Source organism: Podarcis raffonei, chromosome 7 (genome assembly GCF_027172205.1).
Source record: "Podarcis raffonei isolate rPodRaf1 chromosome 7, rPodRaf1.pri, whole genome shotgun sequence".
In the NCBI taxonomy this organism is placed as follows: domain Eukaryota; kingdom Metazoa; phylum Chordata; class Lepidosauria; order Squamata; family Lacertidae; genus Podarcis; species Podarcis raffonei.
In genome coordinates, this window is record NC_070608.1 from 65377436 (window position 1) to 65399397 (window position 21962).

The window sequence follows — 21962 nt, forward strand, 5'->3', positions numbered from 1 at the left end:
TCTTCTTCTTCTTCTTCTTCTTTCTCTTGCAGAGATCTCTCTTTTTGCATGGGTAGTGCTGTTTTGGCTACACAAGCAGCAATCCTTCCAACTTCCATATCTGAAATTAAGGGAATCATGGGACGGATATAATAAAACAGAAGTACACAGGGAATCAATTTAGAGTGAAGCTGTTTTTGGGGAAAGCCTTAAGTCAGTTCACAATGATTCACAACAAACATCTGGTAGTAAAATCCATCACAATATTGCTATTCTCCCCCTCCCCCGAGGTTTAAAGAAGGACAGCATTATTTCTGTGAGGAACAGCGCTCATTCGGATGGAACCTGGCTTTTTACGTTATGTACACTTCCTTGAGCATTTATGATAAACCTTTAAATTGTATGCATTTCATTCTCTTCTATTACTAGATACAGAAGAGAGGTGGAGGTCTTTCAAATTACTTTTATACAGAAAAAGAACCTGAGGACTGAAAAGAGACCACAAATACACACACACACACAATTATGGTGTGAACTGTCTTGCCTTGCAAAGCACCAAGGGTCTGTTTCTCCCCCACTCTGATAGTAGGAATAGATAGCCAGAGGCTCTCAATTTTACGTGAATGAATGTAGAGGAACACAACAAATATAGCTGCTTCTCTGCATTCAGCTCCCATTCAGACACATCATCCTTTAGCTCCCTGAAAGGACTTTCACAGCCACTAGCCCCTGAATCTATAGCTTCCTTGCAAGTGCAGATTCCAGGGAAGATTTTGTTCAAGAATGAGAGGGATGCAGTGGAAGAAAGGATTCTGTGGAGGGCAGAATGAAGAATTTATTCTCTGATAAAACTGCACATTCCAAGCAAATCTATCACTGTGTAGACAAGTTAGAACAGACTGAGAGTACGTGTAAGACATTTATGTCACGGCCTTGATTTTTTAAAAAAACTATCAGGTTAGTTGTGATTGTGGGTAAATGAAAAGATGAAAAGAGTAGCCCTATTTGGGTGTTTGCCCTCCTCATGTGTAAACAAACTTGCAAGGGGGAAATCAGGGTGTGCTGCTAAGCTCCACCTCCTTTGCTGTGACACCTTTCTTTTATTTACAGAAGTATTTATGTAGAATCATATAAAATATTAGGGTGGCTGCATACACGACAATATGTATGCAACAAATACATCATTAAAAACACCCTCTTCTCACTGAACTCAGTAAGAGCCAGGGCATTTCACAAGGTGTGGGTGTGCATCTTTTCTGCTCCGGGGGCAGGGAAGATGGGCAGCAATGTTGCGTGCCAGAATGCCTCCCTCTCAATGGCAAGGTGGGGGACTGTTCTAGTGGTAGCGCAAGCAGAATGCCACCTCTTAGGCTGCTGCCACCTGAGGCAGGTGCTTCATTCTACCCCATCAGTGGCCTGGCTCTGCCTGCTGGCATAGAAAGGTCTTACACCAGTAGGTCAAAAGTGAAGATAGCTGTTGAATCTCTGCTGGAAGAGCAGGCAGCATGAGACCGGCCACAGTAAATGCTTGACTCTTTGTGGATATGAATCAGACCCCTGTAACATGGGGGACAATGAGCAGCACTCCACTGGATGATCAGCTCACTAACTACCGTATTTTTTGCTCTATAAGATGCACCCGACCATAAGATGCACCTAGTTTTTAGAGGAGGAAAACAAGAACAAGAAAGCAATGAAAGTCTCTTGAGCGAAGAGGCAGGAGCGCTCCCGCTGTGCTCAAGAGGCTTTGCGTGGCTATCGCTGAAGCCAGAAGAGCAAGAGGGATCGGTGCGCACCGATCCCTCTTACTCTCCTGGCTTCAGTGATAGCTGCGCAGCCTGCATTCACTCCATAAGATGCACACACACATCCCCTTACTTTTTAGGAGGGGGAAAGTGCGTCTTATAGAGCAAAAAATATGGTAGGGCCTCTGTGAATTTAAGAATGAAGAGCTGAAGCAGGAAGCCTCTTCTCGTTGATTTAGACCCCTAAGTTCTAAATGCACACCACCCTCAGACTTACGAAGGGCTCCAAACTGGGTAGAGAAGATGTGTCAGAGTGGGTGGGGCTTTGGCAAAGCTGATGGGTCCAAGGGGGTGGGGTTTGTTTATACATCAGGACGGTGAATGCCTGAAAAGGGCTAGTGTCAGCAATTGCTGGATGCTAAGATATGGTTTCGAATGTTCAGGGTAAACAGGTTTCTGCAACCTGCGCAGTCCTAGTCCAGTCACTCCCATCAGTTAAAACTACACACACTTATTTCATTCATGTTTAGCCTGTCCTTCACTCATGGGAGTATGCATAGGTCTCTCTCTCTCATACCACGTTTTACTCTCACAGCAGCCTTGCAAGGTAGGCTAGGCTCTGAGATGGTGACTGGTCCCAAATCACCCAGCCAGACTCACAGCGGGGTGGGGATTTGAACACGGCTGTCCGTGGTCCTAGTGCGACTGCTACATCACAGTGATTCTCACCTCCTGACAGGTGTAGCTACACAGAGTGAAATACACATCTGACAGTCACCTTTCCAGTTTGGTGTCATAGGCAAATATGATGATCATCGCTTCAATTGCTTCATCCGAGTCTCTCAAAGAATCCTGGGCACTGCAATTTGTTAAAGCTTGCTGCAAACTGTAACACTGTGAAGGGCGAACTACACTGCCCAGAATTCATTGAGCAGGGAGATGTAGAATCAGTGCACCCAGAGTGAGTTGTATCCAACCATGTCATACTCAGAGTAGACACACTGACTTATTATATAGAACTCTCTCCCATCAGATGTCAAGGAAATAAACAACTATCTGACTTTTAGACAACATCTGAAGGCAGCCCTGTTTAGGGAAGTTTTTAATGACTGTTTTAATGTATTTTTAATATTTTGTTGGAAGCTGCCCAGAGTGACTGGGGAAACCCAGCCAGGTGGGCGTGGTATAACTAAATTATTATTATTGCTGTATTATTATTATTATTATTATTATTATGAGTTCGTTTCTGTTAATGGGTCTATTCTGAGTACCACTTACCGTATTTTTCGCTCTATAAGACACACTTTTCCCCTCCTAAAAAGTAAGGGGAAATGTGTGTGCGTCTTATGGAGCGAATACAGGCTGTGCAGCTATCCCAGAAGCCAGAACAGCAAGAGGGATTGCTGCGCAGCGATCCCTTTTGCTGTTGTGGCTTCTGGGATTCAGAATTTTTTTTCTTGTTTTCCTCCTCCCAAAACTAGGTGCGTCTTATGGTCTGGTGCATCTTATAGAGCGAAAAATACAGTAGTTGAACCAACCCATAACTTTCAGGAATTGCTGCTGGTGTTATAAACATATTTGTATGGCAAATATATGCTCTCAGGCACTAGTATTTTAAGAGCAATGTCTCTGGATTCCACAAGAGTGGTTAGCAATGCTATTCCCATATGCATAAAAGAGGCACCAGCTAGGAAATGGATATAAAAATATAAATGTTTTTAATAAGAAACCTGTCCATGGAACATGGATGAATATTTCCAATTACCTGTGGAGAAACAGATGTATTTCCCCTTCCTCTCTCGACGCTGCCCAGAATATATAAATGACATCCCTCTACCAGAAGAGGTACAAAATGAATAGCAGAAATAAACAAATAGGCAAGCACCGGGGAGGTTGAGCGGAGAACTGGATTTGGACATTTTTCAGCTCCAAGATTCATGCCTTGGTGGAAATTCAATATTTTGCAGCCCAGGAGGACCGATAATTTTTAAAACCTATCTTTCTTCTAGGCATGCCATTGTTTTGCTGCAAATTGTCCTGGGTTGTACCATTACGTTTCAGCCAAAATTATATAGTCATGAGCAAAAACATTTCACCAGGGATCTTTGCTTTAAAAACAAACAAACAAACCGAAAACAAAGTTCTACAACTTATGCTGAAATTGTGTGTGTGTACAATTGGATAGATATGTTTTGGGCACAAAACAATTGTTCCCATAGTTTGGAGAACCAGTGGTTTCTAATTCCCTGATGGGTAGATAGACAGACAGACACACACACACACACAAATATTTCCTTTCTCAATTTTAAAACTGAGTGCTTGAGCTAGCAAATAAATTACAGTGGTACGTCAGGTTACTTACGCTTCAGGTTACAGACTCTGCTAACCCAGAAATAGTACCTCGGGTTAAGAACTTTGCTTCAGGATGAGAACAGAAATCATGCTCCGGTGGTGCAGCGGCAGCGGGAGGCCCCATCATCTAAAGTGGTGCTTCAGGTTAAGAACAGTTTCAGGTTAAGAACGGACCTCCGGAACGAATTAAGTTCTTAACCCGAGGTACCACTGTATAGGCAAGTTTCTACTTCCAAAACCTGAAACCTTGTTGCTGGGTATATTAGGACAATCTGTTTAAAAAAGAAGAAAAAGAAAAAGAAAATCCAGTACTTTGTGAACAATTTGTCCATCTCAGCCCCTCTTTTAATTGCAAAGTATTGGAAGAAAACAAGTCTACCTGAAAGGGATAAATGGAGTAAAGTGTCTGTCAAACTTTGGTAATGGTGAAATGACTCACTATAATAGACTCTGGGAAAACAGACTGTCTGCACTTGTGGATACCTTTTGCACTTGAACAGAATTAAAATGTCTGAAGGAGTATGTGTGAATTCTTTTCTTTTTTTCTTTTATAAAAAGTGTGCACATGGGCATGGCAGCATGCATTAAGGGGGGGGGGGAGAGGCTACTCCCTTAATCTTCACAGTTGAAATTTTCTAGACATTTGCCAAAATTATCAAGGTGTGTCTGTTTAGAGAGTAAGGATACAATCCAGCATGCTTAAGGTAATTAAAACAATTAAGCTGAAGCACACCTGAGATTGATTGCTGCGCCCCCCCCCAATTATAGCAAAAATCCTTAGTAATAAGTACAAAAAAGAACTTCTAATGATATGTGGATTTTCAGCAGAGTTCTTGTACAAGTGCCATAATGTTTTAGAATTATGCAGGATGCCATAAAGAACTTTATATCCCAGGCTTACAGGCAAGCGTGAATAAATGCCCTTATTAACTGCAGGGGGTGCTTTGTTACTTTAAAAAAATCTTTGCTATTACTTGAACGTGTCTGTGTGTGAAAAAGCTTGACGCCTGAAGGCTCACACAGTAGAAATAAAAAGCAGGCATCCGAAAATAAATTTTGCATTATGTTAATTTGAGTGTGAAAGTTGCACATTTTCCTGACTCAAGTCTTTCCTCTTCTCGTCTGTGCAACAAACATCTGAGGAAAACAAAATATCCTGATAGGATAGAGTTGTGTGTATGTGTTGCTTTCTAAACTGATGAAAAGAACCATAGTGAGATGATCACATACCGTATTTTTCTGGGTATAAGACAAGGTTATTTTATTTTAAAAATGGGGGTCGTCTTGTACACGGATAGTGGAGAGGTGGGGCGGGCGATTGGTGGCTGCCATGAGCAGGAGATTGTCAGCGGTGTTTTTGCAGGTGTGGCAAGGTCTGCTGGCTGCTGGGCAACTGGCTGCTGTGGCAATTGGTTGGGCGATTGGTGCTTGCTTTTGGCGAGCGTGAAGACGATTGGTGGCTTTGTCGATGTGCGTGTGATTGGCTGTGGGTGTCCTGCAATCTCCCCCCAAAAGAGCTCAACAACTCCAGGCAATCTCCCCCCATTTTCTCAATTTGGTGTCCCAAAAAAGAGGGGGCGTCTTATACACAGGGGGCATGTTATACACAGAAAAATACGGTAACTTAAACAAAATGTGTGAGCATCAGGGGCATGGGGTTGCTTGTTAGTAACAATGTCACAGTCCAAGACATGTCCCTAGTGCTTGCTACACAATACAGTCGTACCTTGGAAGTCCGTTCGACTTCCAAAATGTTCGAAAACCAAACCGTGGCTTCTGATTGGCTGCAAGAAGCAGCTGCTGTAAGGAAAGAAAGGGGCGAGCCAGGGCTGCCCCGACCTTAAATGCCCTTTGTTAACCCCGCCCCTACCACCAGCCGATTGGCTGGTGCTGTGGGTAATGAATAATAATCGGAGTGGGGAATCCCAGAGTCCCGCGGGGCTGCAGCCAGCCCCGCAAGATTGTAGACGGGGGTGTGAGCCCGCAACACCCCCCCTGCTTAGGTCAGGAGTGGCTTTGCAGCCAATCAGAAGCCACTGAAGCCCTGTCAGATGTTCGAGTTCCAAAAGAACATTCACAAACTGGAACAATCACTTCCGGGTTTGCTGTGTTCAGGAGCCAAAACGTCTGTGTTCCAGGGCTTTTGGAATCCAAGGTATGACTGTTCTTAGAAAATCATAGCTTACAGAGGATGGCCCAAACACATTTGGAAGGCTTCTTCTCTGCAGACAAGTCCCCAGTGTGTGGACAGAGTGAGGCAGGTCCAGCCTTCCAATGCAGTGGTGAGAATGTGGCTTGTTGTTGTTGTTGTTTAAATTTGTATACCGCCCTATACCTGCAGGTCTCAGGACGGCTCACAGGATGTGAGTGCCCTCCTTCCATGACGGAACAGGGCTTACATATTATATTCAATATGCAGATTTAATGTGTCTGGCTTTTTAAAGTAGGCCTGGAGTGGGAGGTGATCTGGACTTTGTGGGGCGGGCAGCTAATCCTTCCCTTGCACTTCAGTCCCAGTGAAATCACCCACCAAGCTTTGGTCTGTAGGAGGGGAGCTGTCAATGGTGTCAATGGCAGCTTCTCATTCAGATCAAAGAGCAGCTTGGGTGGAATGTTTTTCATTGGGGCTGTGGTACATGAGGAAAGGATTAACACTCCTGAACTGTTGTTCCCCAGCTGATGCTATCCTCAGTGGATGTTACTCAAGAATCCTCCAGACACAATAAATATGCTCGTACATGAGGTGTAATGTGTAGCTTGGCCCTTATTTGCCTCAGGAGATGTTAAGTCAAAGATACTTCTGAGTTTCTCTTAAAAAGAAGTTGTGTGCCTTTTTCTGGTATTGTTTTTGCTGTTATTTCAACATTTTCTAACGTTAAGTTGTAAGGGGCTCTAAGACTTGTAGAGTCGTCACTAGGATGCCATGTTCTGACAGTTAGGTAAAGGTAAAGGTAAAGGGACCCCTGACCGTTAGGTCCAGTCACAGACGACTCTGGGGTTTCGGCGCTCATCTTGCTTTATTGGCTGAGGGAGCCGGCATACAACTTCTGGGTCATGTGGCCAGCATGACTAAGCCACTTCTGGCGAACCAGAGCAGCGCACGGAAATGCCGTTTACCTTCCTGCCGGAGTGGTACCTATTTATCTGCTTGCACTTTGACGTGCTTTTGAACTGCTAGGTTGGCAGGAGCAGGGACCGAGCAACGGGAGCTCACCCCATCGCGGGGATTCGAACCACCGACCTTCTGATCGGCAAGTCCTAGGCTCTGTGGTTTAACCCACAGCGGCACCCATGTTACCTTGAGGCAAAATGCCTCATGACATCCTACTTACTTTAACACAACAGTATTATAGGCAAAAATTAACGGGGCATTTGCTTAAGAGGTGATACACTCACTTAAACTCCTTAGTTTTGTCCAAATAGCTTTCATTTAAGAAAATATTTCCCCCCCCCTCACCTAGTTCTACTTAACCTCTTATGAGGTGTTTCAGTCTCTGCTGTCTCCCTATATAGAAGCAGGATCAACATATTCACACTAGCCGAGACCTATGACTGCACATTCACTTTGGGTTACCACAGCAACTTGTCGGAAATAAAGTTCTTTCTTCTTTTTGTTTTGCTTCCTCCCTTGAAGAGCGCGAGAGGGACCACCATGTATAGGAACAAGAGAGATTACAAAAGCTTCCCTGGAACAAAAAGAACCATGTTATGTTGTTCTTACGCCACAAAGGGTCACATCAATCCCTCTTCTTGAAATACACTGAATATTCCCAAAAGCTAATAACTCATACAGAAGAGAAGTCTTGTCTGTCAGGGATGTGCGAAAGCCTTTGCCACAAGCCACTCTGAGAAGTGGGTGGGCCTCTGCCACATACTTCAGTTTGTTGGAATGAATGTCGTCACAAACCATAGGTAGCACTAATCATCGCTTGCAAACCTGCCTCAAACCAAGGTTGCTTATTTTGGCTTGTAGCTAAGCTGATCACAACTCATGGCTTGCCTATTTGGACACAACACCTAACTGTGGTTATGTTTCTATAATTATGGCCTGTCATTACATCTGAACAGAGCCAATGTCAGCTTGGGCAACTGAATTTGCTGTTGACTTTGGCTTACTTCTATATCTACCGACCATAGCTTGGTTTTAACTAGGGTTGCACCATAATGCTGATTTCCCTGACAGCAATAAAAAAAACTACATTATATAGCACATTTCATGAATTTTATTTATGACAAATGGATTCTTCCAGGGCACTCATGGTGACAGTCATCCCAGTCTGGGGTAATGATAAGAATCCTGTGAAATAGTGTAAGTTGAGAAATAGTGGATTGCTCAGTGAGTTTCTTGGCTGGATAGAGATTGGATCTCACTATAGGACCTGGGTCTGAAACTCCATTACAACACATTGGCTCTTGAAGAACATGTTTGATGCTGTATTGTGTTTTTAATATTCGGTTGGAAGCCACCCAGAGTGGCTGGGGAAACCCAGCCAGATGGGTGGGGTATAAATAATATAACATCATATACATGATCTCTGCAATCCTTACAACATTCCTGTATGGTAGACTGGCATTATCACCCTCATATTGTGAGAGTAGGGGAATATGAGGCTGATGAAATCTGTGGTGTGGTTAGGTAGCTTTAGACTTTGGCTGCAATGGTCTTGCACTGTTTGGACTGGGGATGGTTGGTGCCTGTTAGGGTTGGTGGGGCAGAAGATAAGGAGGTCAAAGGTAGATAAAGTCAGAGCCAATGACGGGCAGAGCCAACTAATTCTAGTTTTGCCCCATCCTTCACCCTACTGAGTTTATATAAGAGCAACACTGAGACTGAGGGAGAGGAGCAAGCTGAAAGCCAATGCTACCTTCTGGACTTATAAGAAGCGAGATAGAGGAAGGCTAGCTGGGGACCAACTAAGGTCGATGGGGCGGTGACTCCATTCACCCTAACAGTCCAGTCCCCGCTGCTTTGAATGGAACATGTATTACTGCACTTATTTCAAAATTTGGCAGGCCAGTTCTGCTTCCTTGGGGTGGGTTCATGTTAGAGGTCCTCTAACCCAAAATTCCTTTTCTGGTGGCATGAATGGATGGGAAAGCAGCTTGTCTAAGAGCACAGTTAGACATGATGGTGGCGGATCAATGTCTTCATAAAGAGGCTGCCACCTCTACATCAACGAAGCAACTAAATTTGAGTGTCCAAACATGCTGAACTCTTTATACAGTTAGCTACTTTATAATGGCAAGAGATCTGTTTTCAAGCGAAGAAATAAATGAAAACGGGAAAGCAGCAGCAAGAGAACACTGTTCTTCTCCCTCTCACATCCACACCCACTCCTCAAGGTGTTTTCTCCCTTTCAGACTAATTTCCCACCCAGTGAATTTGTGCCGGACTTTGTGCAGCTCAGACCGTTAGCCATTCTGCAACGCCACGTGGGCAAGTGTTGTGGGCAATGAATGCACATAATCAAGTATACACAGAGTGAAACAGACACGAATAATTCATTTCATGTGATGATGTCTTGTGTACATGGTTCCCTCCCTCTAATAAATATGTGATCTGTGCAGGTAACTTGGCATACGTGAATTGATCCAATGAGTTCCAGCTGGATTCAAGCTTATTCAGAAGTAATTCCTAATTAATTCCATGGAATTTATACCCAGATGTATGTCATTTCCAACAAAATGGTGGTGGCCAACATTTGCAGAGAAACTGCTTGTGCAAGTGTAGTGTAACACAGAAACCACAATCACACATGTCCACAGCTCTCTCCTTGCAATGCACAGAGTCAGTGCAAACTGACTTAGAGGCACCATAGAAAAGAGTTTCTGCTCCTAGAAGCACCATTCAACAGGGTTTTCTTTGCTAGATTCTGGAACATTATATGGCACTTCAAATAAATTCAGAAACAGCTGCAGTGTTTTTGTTTTTTAAGTGTGTGAAAAGGGATTTGATTTTTTTCTGACTCATCTGCTTTGCGACGGTCAATCTTCAGAAATTGTCTGAAAACTGCTTCGTAGTGACATAATTACTCAGAGTTATGTAATTTGCAAAGAAACACCAGTGCTTTTGTAACTTCACAGTGCATTAAAAAGCCAAGCGGCGATGTGATGTGCAGCATGTTTTATGGCTAAAAGTGATATAATTGTATCCAGATGCAACAATTTGGTTGTGCAGAGGGATTGCTTATACAAACCTAGAATTAAAACCAAGGGGCACAATTCACCACCCATTGAAATAAAATGCAAAACTTCCTTTGAATGTGAGGGGTGTAAATTGCTGCTATGATGTCGCTATAATTGGGTGGCTTTTTTGTTTGTTGGGAGAATTTTAACTCCTCATTCTTTCAGACAAAAGGGTGGAGGCAAGAAACCCAACAAAATATATTGTTTCACCACAGAGGGTTGTATTCAATGTAACAGTAAGGCTAAGGTTTCACCAGCACAAGGATGTTTCCTTGCATGACAGAGACTTCTCTCCCTCCTCTTCCTGCTGCACCCTCTAAATCTGTTCTGGGTCCCCCCCCCCAAACCCCCAGAGCAGATTTGGCAATGGCACAACATACACATTGGGGGAAGGGGGGAGGAGAAGGTGGAAACCCCTTTGATAGCACAAAGGTTTGTTGAATGCAGAAGTATTTTATAACAACATACAGTGGTACCTCAGGTTACATACACTTCAGGTTACATACGCTTCAGGTTACATACGCTTCAGGTTACAGACTCCACTAACCCAGAAATAGTGCTTCAGGTTAAGAACTTTGCTTCAGGATAAGAACAGAAATCGTGCTCCAGCGGCGTGGCAGCAGCAGGAGGCCCCATTAGCTAAAGTGGTGTTTCAGGTTAAGAACAGTTTCAGGTTAAGAACGGAAATCCGGAACAAATTAAGTACTTAACCTGAGGTACCACTGTACAGGATGCTTATGCATTTTGGATAACCTAGTGTGAACACAGATTAAAAAACCAGCTCTGGAAATGCAGGGAGTGAGAATACAGCCTAAGTATGGCTTCACGTCCAGCAAAAACACACCACTTCCTTCCCACACACCCTCTTCCAAGGTGAAACCGTCTCACTTCTCTTTTTCCTCCCACTTTTCGGACATATTATAACTGTTCTCAATATATAACCTTTCTGTTGCTCCTTCAGCACTGTCCTCACCCCAGGCTTTTCACACCGTCCCCTCATCCAGCCAGCCTTCCCTCAAGAGGGTGACTCTTTGCAGCCATTGCCTCCCACATCACTTTTTCCACAACACAAATATTCCTACTTTGCCTCTATCTGAAACTATGTGCGGAGGGGGGTGGGCTGGGGTGGCAGACAGCTGCACTTAATGAGACAGCTCCCTTAGGCCCCTTTGCCTGAGGCAGAGGTGGGGAAGCTTTCACTCCCTTGATTAATCATGTCTTTGGGGGGGTCAACGGGAGGCAAGGAGGAGGAAATGTATCATCGCTCTTCAGCCTGTCTGTGAAATCATGCAGATTTCTACTCAAGGCTGCACTCCTGTGAACATGCAACAGCCGCAGACAGCAGTAGAGGCTTCTCTGCTGAGTACTGAGAGCTGCACACCTGCACTGTTCACATGTTTCAATTGCAGGTAGGTGCTGGTCTTTATTTTATTTTTTGATGCTTCAAGCCAGCTTCATATTTAGTGAAAGCCCTGTGGGTTTCTCCTCGAGTTCTCTATGTTTTCTGTAATGCATAGGAGCCAACTTCTGGGGGCCAAGGTCATTCAAATGGTGTGCACCATGTCATGTGATCAATTATATGGGGCGGGGCTTCCCTGCTGCCTCAATTACGTTATTCAAGTTGGCTCCCCTGCTATCATGCAAGGAGCTGTACCTCAGTGAGGAACAGGGGTAAGGATGAGTGAACCCATTAATGTAATTCAAGGCCTATCCAAGACATTTTAGAGGAAAATTTAGAAGGACATTTAGAGGAGTATTCAATTGACCCAACTGATATGGGCCAAGATGGTGCAGTTTGTGTTCATTTCATTAAGCCAAATGCTCAGCTACATTCGGAAACTTCAGCTGGTGCAGAATTCAGAGGTCTTGTTGCTCACCGGAGCTAAACGGTTTGAGCATTTTACACCGATCCTGGTCAGACTGCACTGGCTACTAATTACCGTATTTTTCGCCCTATAGGACGCACTTTTTCCCCTCCAAAAATGAAGGGGAAATCTGGGTGCGTCCTATGGGGCGAATGCAGGCTTTCGCTGAAGCTTGGAGAGCGAGAGGGGTCAGTGCGCACCGACCCCTCTCACTCTCCAGGCTTCAGGAAGACATCCGCAGCCTAGGCAGCCCTGCGGGAGGTCCCGCAGGGATGTCTAGGCTGCGGATAGCAGCCTGCTTCCCGGAGCGTCGGGCGCTCTGCTTTCAGGGCGCCTGGCGCTTCGGGAACACATCCGCAGCGTGGAGAGCCCTGCAGGAGTTCCCCGCAGGGCTCCCCACGCTGAGGATAGCAGCCTGCCGCCCGGCAGGCGGGGCGCCCTGAAGCAGAGCGCCCCTCGCGCCGGGCATACATCCGCAGCGTGGGGAGCCCTGCAGGAGCTCCCTGCAGGGCTCCCCATGCTGCGGATAGCAGCCTGCCGCCCGGTGGGCGGGGCGCCCTGAATCAGAGCGCCCCTCGTGCTGGGCAGACATCGGCCAGCCCCACAAGCTTGGGGGACAGCAGGGAGGCGCAGCGCCGCCATCCCGCTATTCCTCGACCTGGTTCGGTTTCTCCGACCTGCTTTTTTGGGGGGAAATAAAGGGAAAAAAATTTCCTTTATTTCCTCCCCAAAAAACTAGGTGCGTCCTATGGGACGGAGCGTCCTATGGGACGAAAAATATGGTAGTTTCTGCCAATTCAAAGTGCTGGTTTTGACCTATAAATCCTTAAATGGCTCAGGACCACAACACCTCAAGGACCGCCTCCTTCCATATTAACCTACCCGGACCTTGAGTTCTTCTTCTGAGGCCCTCCTTCATGTGTCTCCTCCAGAGGGTAGCAACACGAGAACTGGCCTTCTCTGCAGTGGCTCCCTGTCTGTGGAATGCTCTCCCCAGGGCAGTTTGCCTGGTGCCTTCATTATACACCTTTAGGCACCAGCCAAAAATGTTATTTTTAACCAGGCCTTTGGCTGATCCGATTGACATCCTATGACCTTTTAAAATGTGTTTTTTTTGGGGGGGGCTATTGGGTTGTTGTTTTTATTTTTATTAGGTATTTTGTGGTTTTATATCTTGATTTTATTCTGTGAACCGCACTGAGACCCCCGGGTATAGGGCGGTATATAAATTCAATGAATCATAATCATCATCCTGGATTCTGGCCCCTGGGTTAAATCCACCAACTGCCACATTGCCCTTAATGGCAACTTCAAGCCTCTGTTGCTGTGGCCCCCATGGACACATGGTTCAGAGCTAGGAATTATGTGCTCCTCCTCCTCTAGGGACGTGGGTGGCACTGTGGGTTAAACCACAGAGCCTAGGACTTGCCGATCAGAAGGTCAGCTGTTCGAATCCCCGTGACGGGGTGAGCTCCCATTTCTCGGTCCCTGCTCCTGCCAACCTAGCAGTGCGAAAGCACATCAAAGTGCAAGTAGATAAATAGGTACCGCTCTGGCGGGAAGGTAAACGGCGCTTCCATGCGCTGCTCTGGTTTGCCAGAAGTGGCTTAGTCATACTGGCCACATGACCCAGAAGCTGTACGCCGGCTCTCTTGGCCAATAAAGCAAGATGAGCGCCGCAACCCCAGAGTCGGCCACAACTGGACCTAACGGTCAGGGGTCCCTTTACCTTTACCTCCTCCTCTGCTGAAGCTCCACCCCAGCAAAGGAAGAAAAAGACTTTGCTGGCATAAGAGTGCAAAAGCCTTAAGAGCATTTAAATGTGTGCTTGTGGAAACTGATGGAATAACACGTTGACCAAATAGGGCAAGCCCCACATCAGCACCCATCAGCATCCCTGGGGCAGCCACTAGGCCCTCACCATTGTGGCAGAGTGCCTTTTACAGCTTGCTTCCTAGCAAGCGGCGACTGCCTGGGTCTAGCTGCCATTTCCAAGGAGAACTGTGGGAAATATGTATGGTGACTGGACCCAGCTGTCCAAATAAACCCACCGTGACCGGGATCCGCGGGTGGACGCGGGATCCACCGCCAGCGGGAGCTTTGGAACGACGTCCTCAAACCTACAGCCGGCTCTGGAACAGGATTTCTATTATGCAGCTTCTTCAAACCATCGGAGACGCCTTTTGTGTGCGGCTGCTGTTTTGTTTTCAGGCCGCCGCTGCTGGAAAGGATTGTCGTAGGAAGTGCTAGAAGAGTATCTCTCCCTTTTTTTTTTTTCTTGCTCTCTGGACAGATCTGCCCCGCCCTTTCCAGCTGTTGCGAAGGCGGAGAGAGAGAGAGAAGAGTTTGGACTCTCTCTCTCTTTCCGGAACAGCCCCCAGTAGGGTAAGGCGAGCTGCGCCACGCTCGGCTTTTTCGACGCCCGCCCATACTCAGGACTGCGTGGAAACAAACGCGCGCGTGGAAGCTGCAAACTCGCCGCTTGTTCGACGGGCAAACCCACGCTGCTCCGGAGAGGGAAAACAATCGCTGAACTTATCTTCGCCAAAACCAGCTGCGGTTTGTTTGCAAGGAAAACCTCTTGGGGGGAAATGAACCCTCCTCCTTGGCATCCTGTTCTCCCCCAGGACTAGAAACTTAGGGATGGCCGCGATGGAGGAAAAGGCAAGCAAGGAATCCGCTCCTTTTCGTCGCTGTTTCCGATCCCACCCGCCCTTCATTAACCTGTCTCCGTTTTTCAGTTACGTTAAATAATAATAATACGCTACTGTTTTCTACCGATGTCCGACTAATAGCTGATCCACGCAGCGGCCGCAGGAAGGGACTCTCGGGGAGTGGGCTGCCTGTCTCCCAGTTTCCTTCCACGTGTTGCATCAGGGCAATCGGAAGCCACCTTTGGCGCGCCCAGCCAACCGCCCTTTTGCGTGCGTGTTTTGCAACAAGCTCTTTGCCCCGCCAGCGAAGTATTTCGGATTCTTCGGAAGCAAAAATTGCAAAAAAAAAAAAAAAAAAAAAAAGGAGAGAGAAAAAGGGAAGAGTTTTTAACGCGCGCGCACAGCACGTACTAAGGCGCTCCTCCGTGGCGTTGGTTGGGCCGTCGTTGGATCCTCGCCGTTGCTTCAAGTAGTGTCCCTAAAGCGAAAGGGGGCCGGTTGGCTCGAGGGCAACTCTCCGGGCGCGACCCCGCGCGGGTGGACACGCAGGGAGGCAAGTGGAAGCGAGGAGGAGCCGGAGGAGGAGGGCGGAGACCTCCCCCTTTCCCGGGCCAAGAGCGCAGAGGAGGCGCCGGGCCGCTTTACGCGCAGCTCCGAGGGGAGCGCGCCTGGCCGAAAGCGACGCCGCCTAGCCCTGCGATGGCGGGTTCCCGTCCTCTCCGCTGAATCGGCGCGCCTGGGAGGACGGAGGCGGTCCGCTCCCGTCCAGTCCCCGGCCGGCGGAGGGGTTATGCGCCTCGGGCAGCGGCGGGATGGCCTCGGCCGTGTTTGAGGGCACCTCTCTAGTGAACATGTTCGTGCGCGGCTGCTGGGTCAACGGCATCCGGAGGCTCATCATCAACCGGCGAGGCGACGAGGAGGAGTTCTTCGAGATCCGCACCGAGTGGTCGGACAGGAACGTGCTCTACTTGCACCGCAGCTACTCGGATCTGGGCCGCCTCTTCAAGCGCCTGCTCGACTCCTTCCCCGAGGATCGCCCCGAGCTGTCACAGTCCCCCTTGCTCCAAGGTTGGCACGGGTTTCCCCGCTCTCCCTCTCTCTCTCCCCCCTTCTATCTCTTGCCCTCGTTTCGCTTTACGCTCCTTGCCGCGTCCGCGTTAACTCGGAAGGGAGTTGAGCTAAAATCAGAGCGGAGCTTCCTTCCTCGGAATTAGGGAGACGTGGGGAGGGTCCTCTTCCTCTCGTTCCCCTTTCAGTCCTTTGCTGGTGGGTTTCACTACGAGCATGTACAGAGTGCCTTTCTAGCTGCAGGGCAGGATTACAGCCAGGACTACAGCCAGTCCGATTTTCCAGCAGGAACATAGGAAGGGGAATAAGGAAGAGAGTGGGATGGGTGGGAATCCAATAGCCAGGCTTAATCGGAGGCGAGGGTCCTCAGGGCTTGGCTGCAAGGACTGCTTCGACTCCAATACTTAAGTCCTGGGATGTATGGAATGCTTTGTACAGAGTGCCTCTGAGCATGTGCAAAAGTAACTGCTGATCATGAAATAAAAAAATTCCTTCCAGTAGCACCTTAGAGACCAACTAAGTTAGTTATTGGTATGAGCTCTCGTGTGCATGCACACTTCGTAACTGCTGATGACGGTGTGAACCCAGATTGCGTACTGTCTTTGGCTCTTAATCCTGTGGACTCTCATCATGCGTATAACACTAGGGGTGCGATTGCTGGAATTAACTCCTAAAACTGCTGTAGCTCTGATAGCTGCTGTATGAGGAACTGCATTTATCTGGACCTGTCTGCTCTGCTGGCACTTTGGCATGCTTTTAGATGACACTCGTGTGGAATAAGAGGCAGACGAGGACACTGATTGGTAATTTTGTGCAGGAGTTTAGTGAGCAAACCCTTCCCCCGCCATGTCAATCACCCACCTTGATTGCTGATAGCCTTTTCGACTCTCAGTGCTGATCTCTGACCCTGTGTACGCTTGTGAGTGTTGGGCTGTGCTGATTCAGCAAATGGCATCAAATGTGTGCAAACAGTCTTTGGACATGCTGATGAGTGAGTCAGGTACTAGCCTGAGATGAAGGTACCTTGCCCAGTGATCTGTGGCAGAAGCAGGAGGCTAATTTGTAGAGCATCCTATATCTTGGGAAGTGTAGGAGGGCTGATTGGTCCACTCTAGTCTAGTCTTTCAGATTTCTAAACCTTCCGGTCTTAAAAGACTCCAGGCAGGTGATTGGCTTGGCATCAATATTAAAAAGTATAGGTAGCATAGCAACCTAAGAAATGCATTTCCACTCAGCATATCTTAGTTATCTCAGGTGGCCTAGTCTCAGAGTGGGGTGTGAATGATGTGGTACAGTGCCTGGAAAAATCTCTCTCTATTTTTGATAGGCAGGTGGCTTGTGCCTAGGGATGGTTGTCCATCAGTTCAGATGTTAGTATCGTAGATTGATCTCCAGAACTATGGAGCATTGGCCCTTCACCTTCCGCGCTGAATGACTCTTCCAAATAATCAGGAAGGAACAGCCTCACAGGAAGTTGGGAGGCAGTTTTGACAAGTGACAATTATACAGAGTTATGCATTTCCTGACTGCAATTCAGAAGTAATAACTATGTTGGCAAGTTTTACATTTGGTTTTGAAATGCCTCTCTCCTTGCAAATGTGTGGTAAATTTGATGCCCAATGTGGGCTTTCAACAAATTGCAGTATTTACAAACAAACAAAAATGTATTTTTCATAAATGCAAAGATGGTTGAGCAACACTTTCAATACATAAGCCACTTTTATCCTTGCAACAAGTCTGTGAGGTGTCACTGTTGTGATACAGCACCTTGATCCTCTGCTGATGACGTCCCAAGTGCAACAGGGTTGCATCGTAAACTAAGGTGGCTTAAAGCAGCTTCATTAATTGTGTTGAGGACTCTTGAAAGTGAAGGACAAAAGGAAATGAAGGAGAAACGCAGGCTTGGGACTTAAGAGTGTGAATTATGGTATTAGCCATTTTTGCCCAATATAACTGATGGCATATGCATGTAATTACTATCCATAACGAAATATACCTTTGCCCCCCAGTACAGTAGAAAAGTGGTTTTACGGCAATCTTATAGCCAATCTATGCACATAATGAAAAGCACATAATAAACACTTATTGGAATTGTACCACTTTAGAATGCAAGGGACAGAGTGTAGTAGTAGTAATAATAATAATAATAATAGTTTGTTTGCGCTCACCACGTTAAACAGCAGCAACTGAGTATGCAAAAAATTGGCATGCATGAAAAACGACACTAGCTTAGATTTCCTTTTGCTGACATTCTCACTTTTTGTGCACTGGAAGTTTTGGATGTAGAAAAGGATTCCCATGTGTTTTATGAAATTCGCTCCCACTGCAAGCTTTCCCAGGCATGTGGGTTGTCTTTTTAGCATTGCTTTCTGTGATAAATAGCTGCCTGCCCATAACAGCAAACTCAGTAGTCCAAGGAGAATGTTTTGCTTTAGGTTTTTTTTTAAAAATGTTATTACTATTCTTGGCAATTGCTTTAGGGGAGTCAAAAAACGTAGCTGTGCCTTACATCTCAGTTTACGGCTGTGCGTGCACACCATACATTTAAAATACATTTTAACCACATGCACCTCCCAAGAACACTAGGAGCTGTAGCTTATTAATGGTGCTGGGAATTGTAGCTCTGTGAAGTTCTACTCTAAAACTGTAGTGTGGTGTAGTGGTTAGAGTGTTGGACTAGGACCTGGTTGACCAGGGTTCAAATCCCCCCTGCCTTCAACCATGAAGCTCGCTGGGTGACCTTGTGCCTCTCAGTCTAACCCATGGGTAGGCAAACTAAGGCCCGGGGACTGGATCAGGCCCAATCTCCTGCTAAATCCGGCCCGCGGACAGTCCAGGAATCACCGTGTTTATACTTGAGTAGAATGTGTCCTTTTATTTAAAATGCATCTCTGGGTTACTTCTGGGGCCTGACTGGTGTTTTTTCATGAGTAGAATGTGCTTTTATTTAAACTTCATCTCTGGGATATTTGTGGGCCCTGCCTGGTGTTTTTACATGAGTAGAATGTGTGCTCAATAACAATGTGGGTTATTGTGGGATATAGGAATTCGTTCATTCCCCCCCCCCAAATATATCCAGCCCCCCCCCACAAGGTCTGAGGGACAGTGGACTGGCCCCCTGCTGAAAAATTTTGCTGACCTCTGGTCTAGCCTACCTCACAGGGGTGTTGTGGGAAGGGGAGAAGCATGAATTCCTTGGAGAAAAAGGTGGGGTAAAAGTGAAATAAATAAAAGGTTTTTCAGGAAAAGCAACAAGGGTCAGCTGGGGTGGGAAAATGCCGCAAAGTGAATGGTATTGGGTGTCCCCCGTGTGACACTGCATCAAGCCATATATATTATATATGCATGTGCCAGCTGGATGTCAAGAAGAAACGCTACAAAGTCACGTGGAAACACTGGGCAGGCAGCAGCGGATCTGTTGTCATCGTTTGGCTCTGATTGCTGGGAAACTGAACTGGGCAATCAAACTCTATGTACACAGGCTGCACCTAGAGGCTGCAGGAGACTCTGAGTACAATTGCAGGCAGGCAAGGGAAAGAGGGGCACAGAGAAGAGCCTGGATGGCTGCCTCTACTTCACCAAACTGCAAAACAGGGACTGATCTATTTGGACAGAGGAACTCAGAGTCTGCTGAAGGTTTTACTGGATGTTGCAACTAGACTGTCAAAAGAAAAGAAACTGGCAGTCTCACCCTGTGCTATGTGTCACCATCTTATAGAGAATTTCATATTTGTAGTCCTAATAATAATAATAATAATAATAATAATAATAATAATAATTTATTATTTATACCCCACCCATCTGGCTGGGTTCCCCCAGCCACTCTGGGCGGCTTCCAACAGAATATTAAAATACAGTAATCCATCAAACATTAAAAGCTTCCCTAAACAGGGCTGTCTTCAGATGTCTTCTAAAAGTCTGGTAGTTATTGTTCTCTTTTACATCTGGTGGGAGGGCGTTCCACAGGGCGGGTGCCACTACCAAGAAGGCCTTCTGCCTGGTTCCCTGTAACTTGGCTTCTTGCAGTTAGGGAACTGCCAGAAGGCCCTCGGCACTGGACCTCAGTGTCCGGGTGGAACGATGGGGGTGGAGATGCTCCTTGAGGTATACAGTGGTACCTCGGGTTACAGACGCTTCAGGTTACATACGCTTCAGGTTGCAGACTCCGCTAACCCAGAAATAGTACCTTGGGTTAAGAACTTTGCTTCAGGATGAGAACAGAAATTGTGCGGCGGCAGCGGGAGGCCCCTTGGGCTAGAGTGGTGCTTCAGTTTAAGAACAGTTTCAGGTTAAGAACGGACCTCCGGAACGAATTATGTATGTAACCAGAGGTACCACTGTACTGGACTGATATTTATGATGGCCGTAAATATCCCATAAGCAGTGTTTGAAATTGGCCGGGCGCATTTTGCATCTGTCTTTCGACCGCTTGCGACCAAGTGAAGATGCCTCAATGCTTGGGTGGCGTCTGACGTCTCCACCATCTGGAGGTGCATGTCTGGGGATCCTTGGGTCTGGACTGTTTCCACACACTAATACCCCATCCTGTAGAATCCTGTCCGTTATATTTTATATGCACAGTCAGAATGAATTTCTGAAACCAACATGCTTTTTCTGAGCAGTTTGAGCAGGAGCAGTCATCCTTAAGAGAAAGAGGTTGGAATCGGCCAGTATGTATATGGACTGTCCCTGGATCATGGGGCTCTTCTTCTTTAAGTTCTCAAAGCTCTGAACCTAGCTCAAGGTTGCCATCTGAACTAGCCAGATGTTCAACTGAGACTCAATCACAGTCAGTCCAGCATTCAAAGAAGAAGAAGAAGAAGAGTTTGGATTTGATATCCTGCCTTTCACTCCCTTTAAGGAGTCTCAAGGCGGCTAACATTCTCCTTTCCCTTCCTCCCCCACAACAAACACTCTGTGAGGTGCGTGGGGCTGAGAGACTTCAAAGAAGTATGACTAGCCCAAGGTCACCCAGCAGCTGCATGTGGAGGAGCGGGGAATCGAACCCAGTTCACCAGATTACGAGTCCACTGCTCTTAACCACTACACCACACTGGCTCTTTAGAGCTGCCTTGCCCCCAAAGGGCAAGTAGGCATTCCGTTTTGGTGACCGCAGCCTTGGTTTAAGGAGCCATTTGGCACCTAGCTTATATATCTGAGTTTCTAACACTGCCCATAAGCCTCTAGCAAAGCCTGCTGGGCAGCACTGATTTGAGGCCAAGCTACGTATTTTTAGACACTTACCTGGAAACAACCCTGAGATGGCTTTACGCTCACATTCTAGGCCAGAGATGGGGCACTTGTGCCCTTCCAGGTGTTGCTGGACTCCAGCTCCCATCAGCCGCAGTTAACATGGCCATTGGTCAGGGACTGATGGGAGTTGTGGTCCAGCAGCATCAAGTTAATTCCACCAAAACTTGCAAGCATATGATCCCAGGCAGGCTGTGATCACTCTCAGCTCCCCATGTTCCTGGAAGTCGCCTTGCACCGAGACCACTGGGTGCAGCAAAGAGCCTTGTGCCTTAAATAATCAATACAGTGGTACCTCGGGTTAAGAACTTAATTCGTTCTGGAGGTCCGTTCTTAACCTGAGGTACCACTTTAGCTAATGGGGCCTCCCACTGCCACCACACAATTTCTGTTCTCATCCTGAAGCAAAGTTCTTAACCTGAGGTACTATTTCTGGGTTAGCAGAGTCTGTAACCTGAAGCGTCTGTAACCTGAGGTACCACTGTGTAGAGAAATTAAGGGGTGTACATGGATGTATGAAGTGGCCAGCCCGGGTCACCCAGCCATAGGTGGCTGACCAGCCTACTGAGAAATTCTTCAGCCAGCCTTTCTGTTCCTTTTCAGGTTGTGGGCCGCAGAAGCGCCTGTCAGCGCCAGGCTGTATTGCTTTCAGCTAACTTCCCCATCTTTCCCTAGGTCTTTAAACTAGTCAAGTTTCTTCATTCTCTGCCTCTAATGGAATCCTCCCCTAACCACCGCTACTGCTCCCACCCCCTGAAGTATTTGGACTATTTCATTCTGCTCTGCTTCTGCCACTTCAATCTTCACTGCATTGTTTTTGGGCTGTTGTTTCCTTTTGTGATCTTGGAAATGTGAAGTTGTTT

The 21962-nt window shown here is 46.8% G+C and overlaps 1 protein-coding gene across 1 annotated transcript in view; it reads left to right on the forward strand.

Moving 5' to 3' along the window:
- The first annotated feature begins 14510 nt into the window (after positions 1-14510).
- The window catches only part of PXDC1 (PX domain containing 1), a 36124-nt gene continuing 28672 nt past the window's right edge, over positions 14511-21962 (forward strand). The window contains exon 1 of the mRNA XM_053397017.1: positions 14511-15849. Within this exon, the coding sequence (XP_053252992.1) occupies positions 15594-15849 (256 nt within the window). The 5' untranslated portion in view covers positions 14511-15593. The remainder of the gene's footprint in view (positions 15850-21962) is intronic.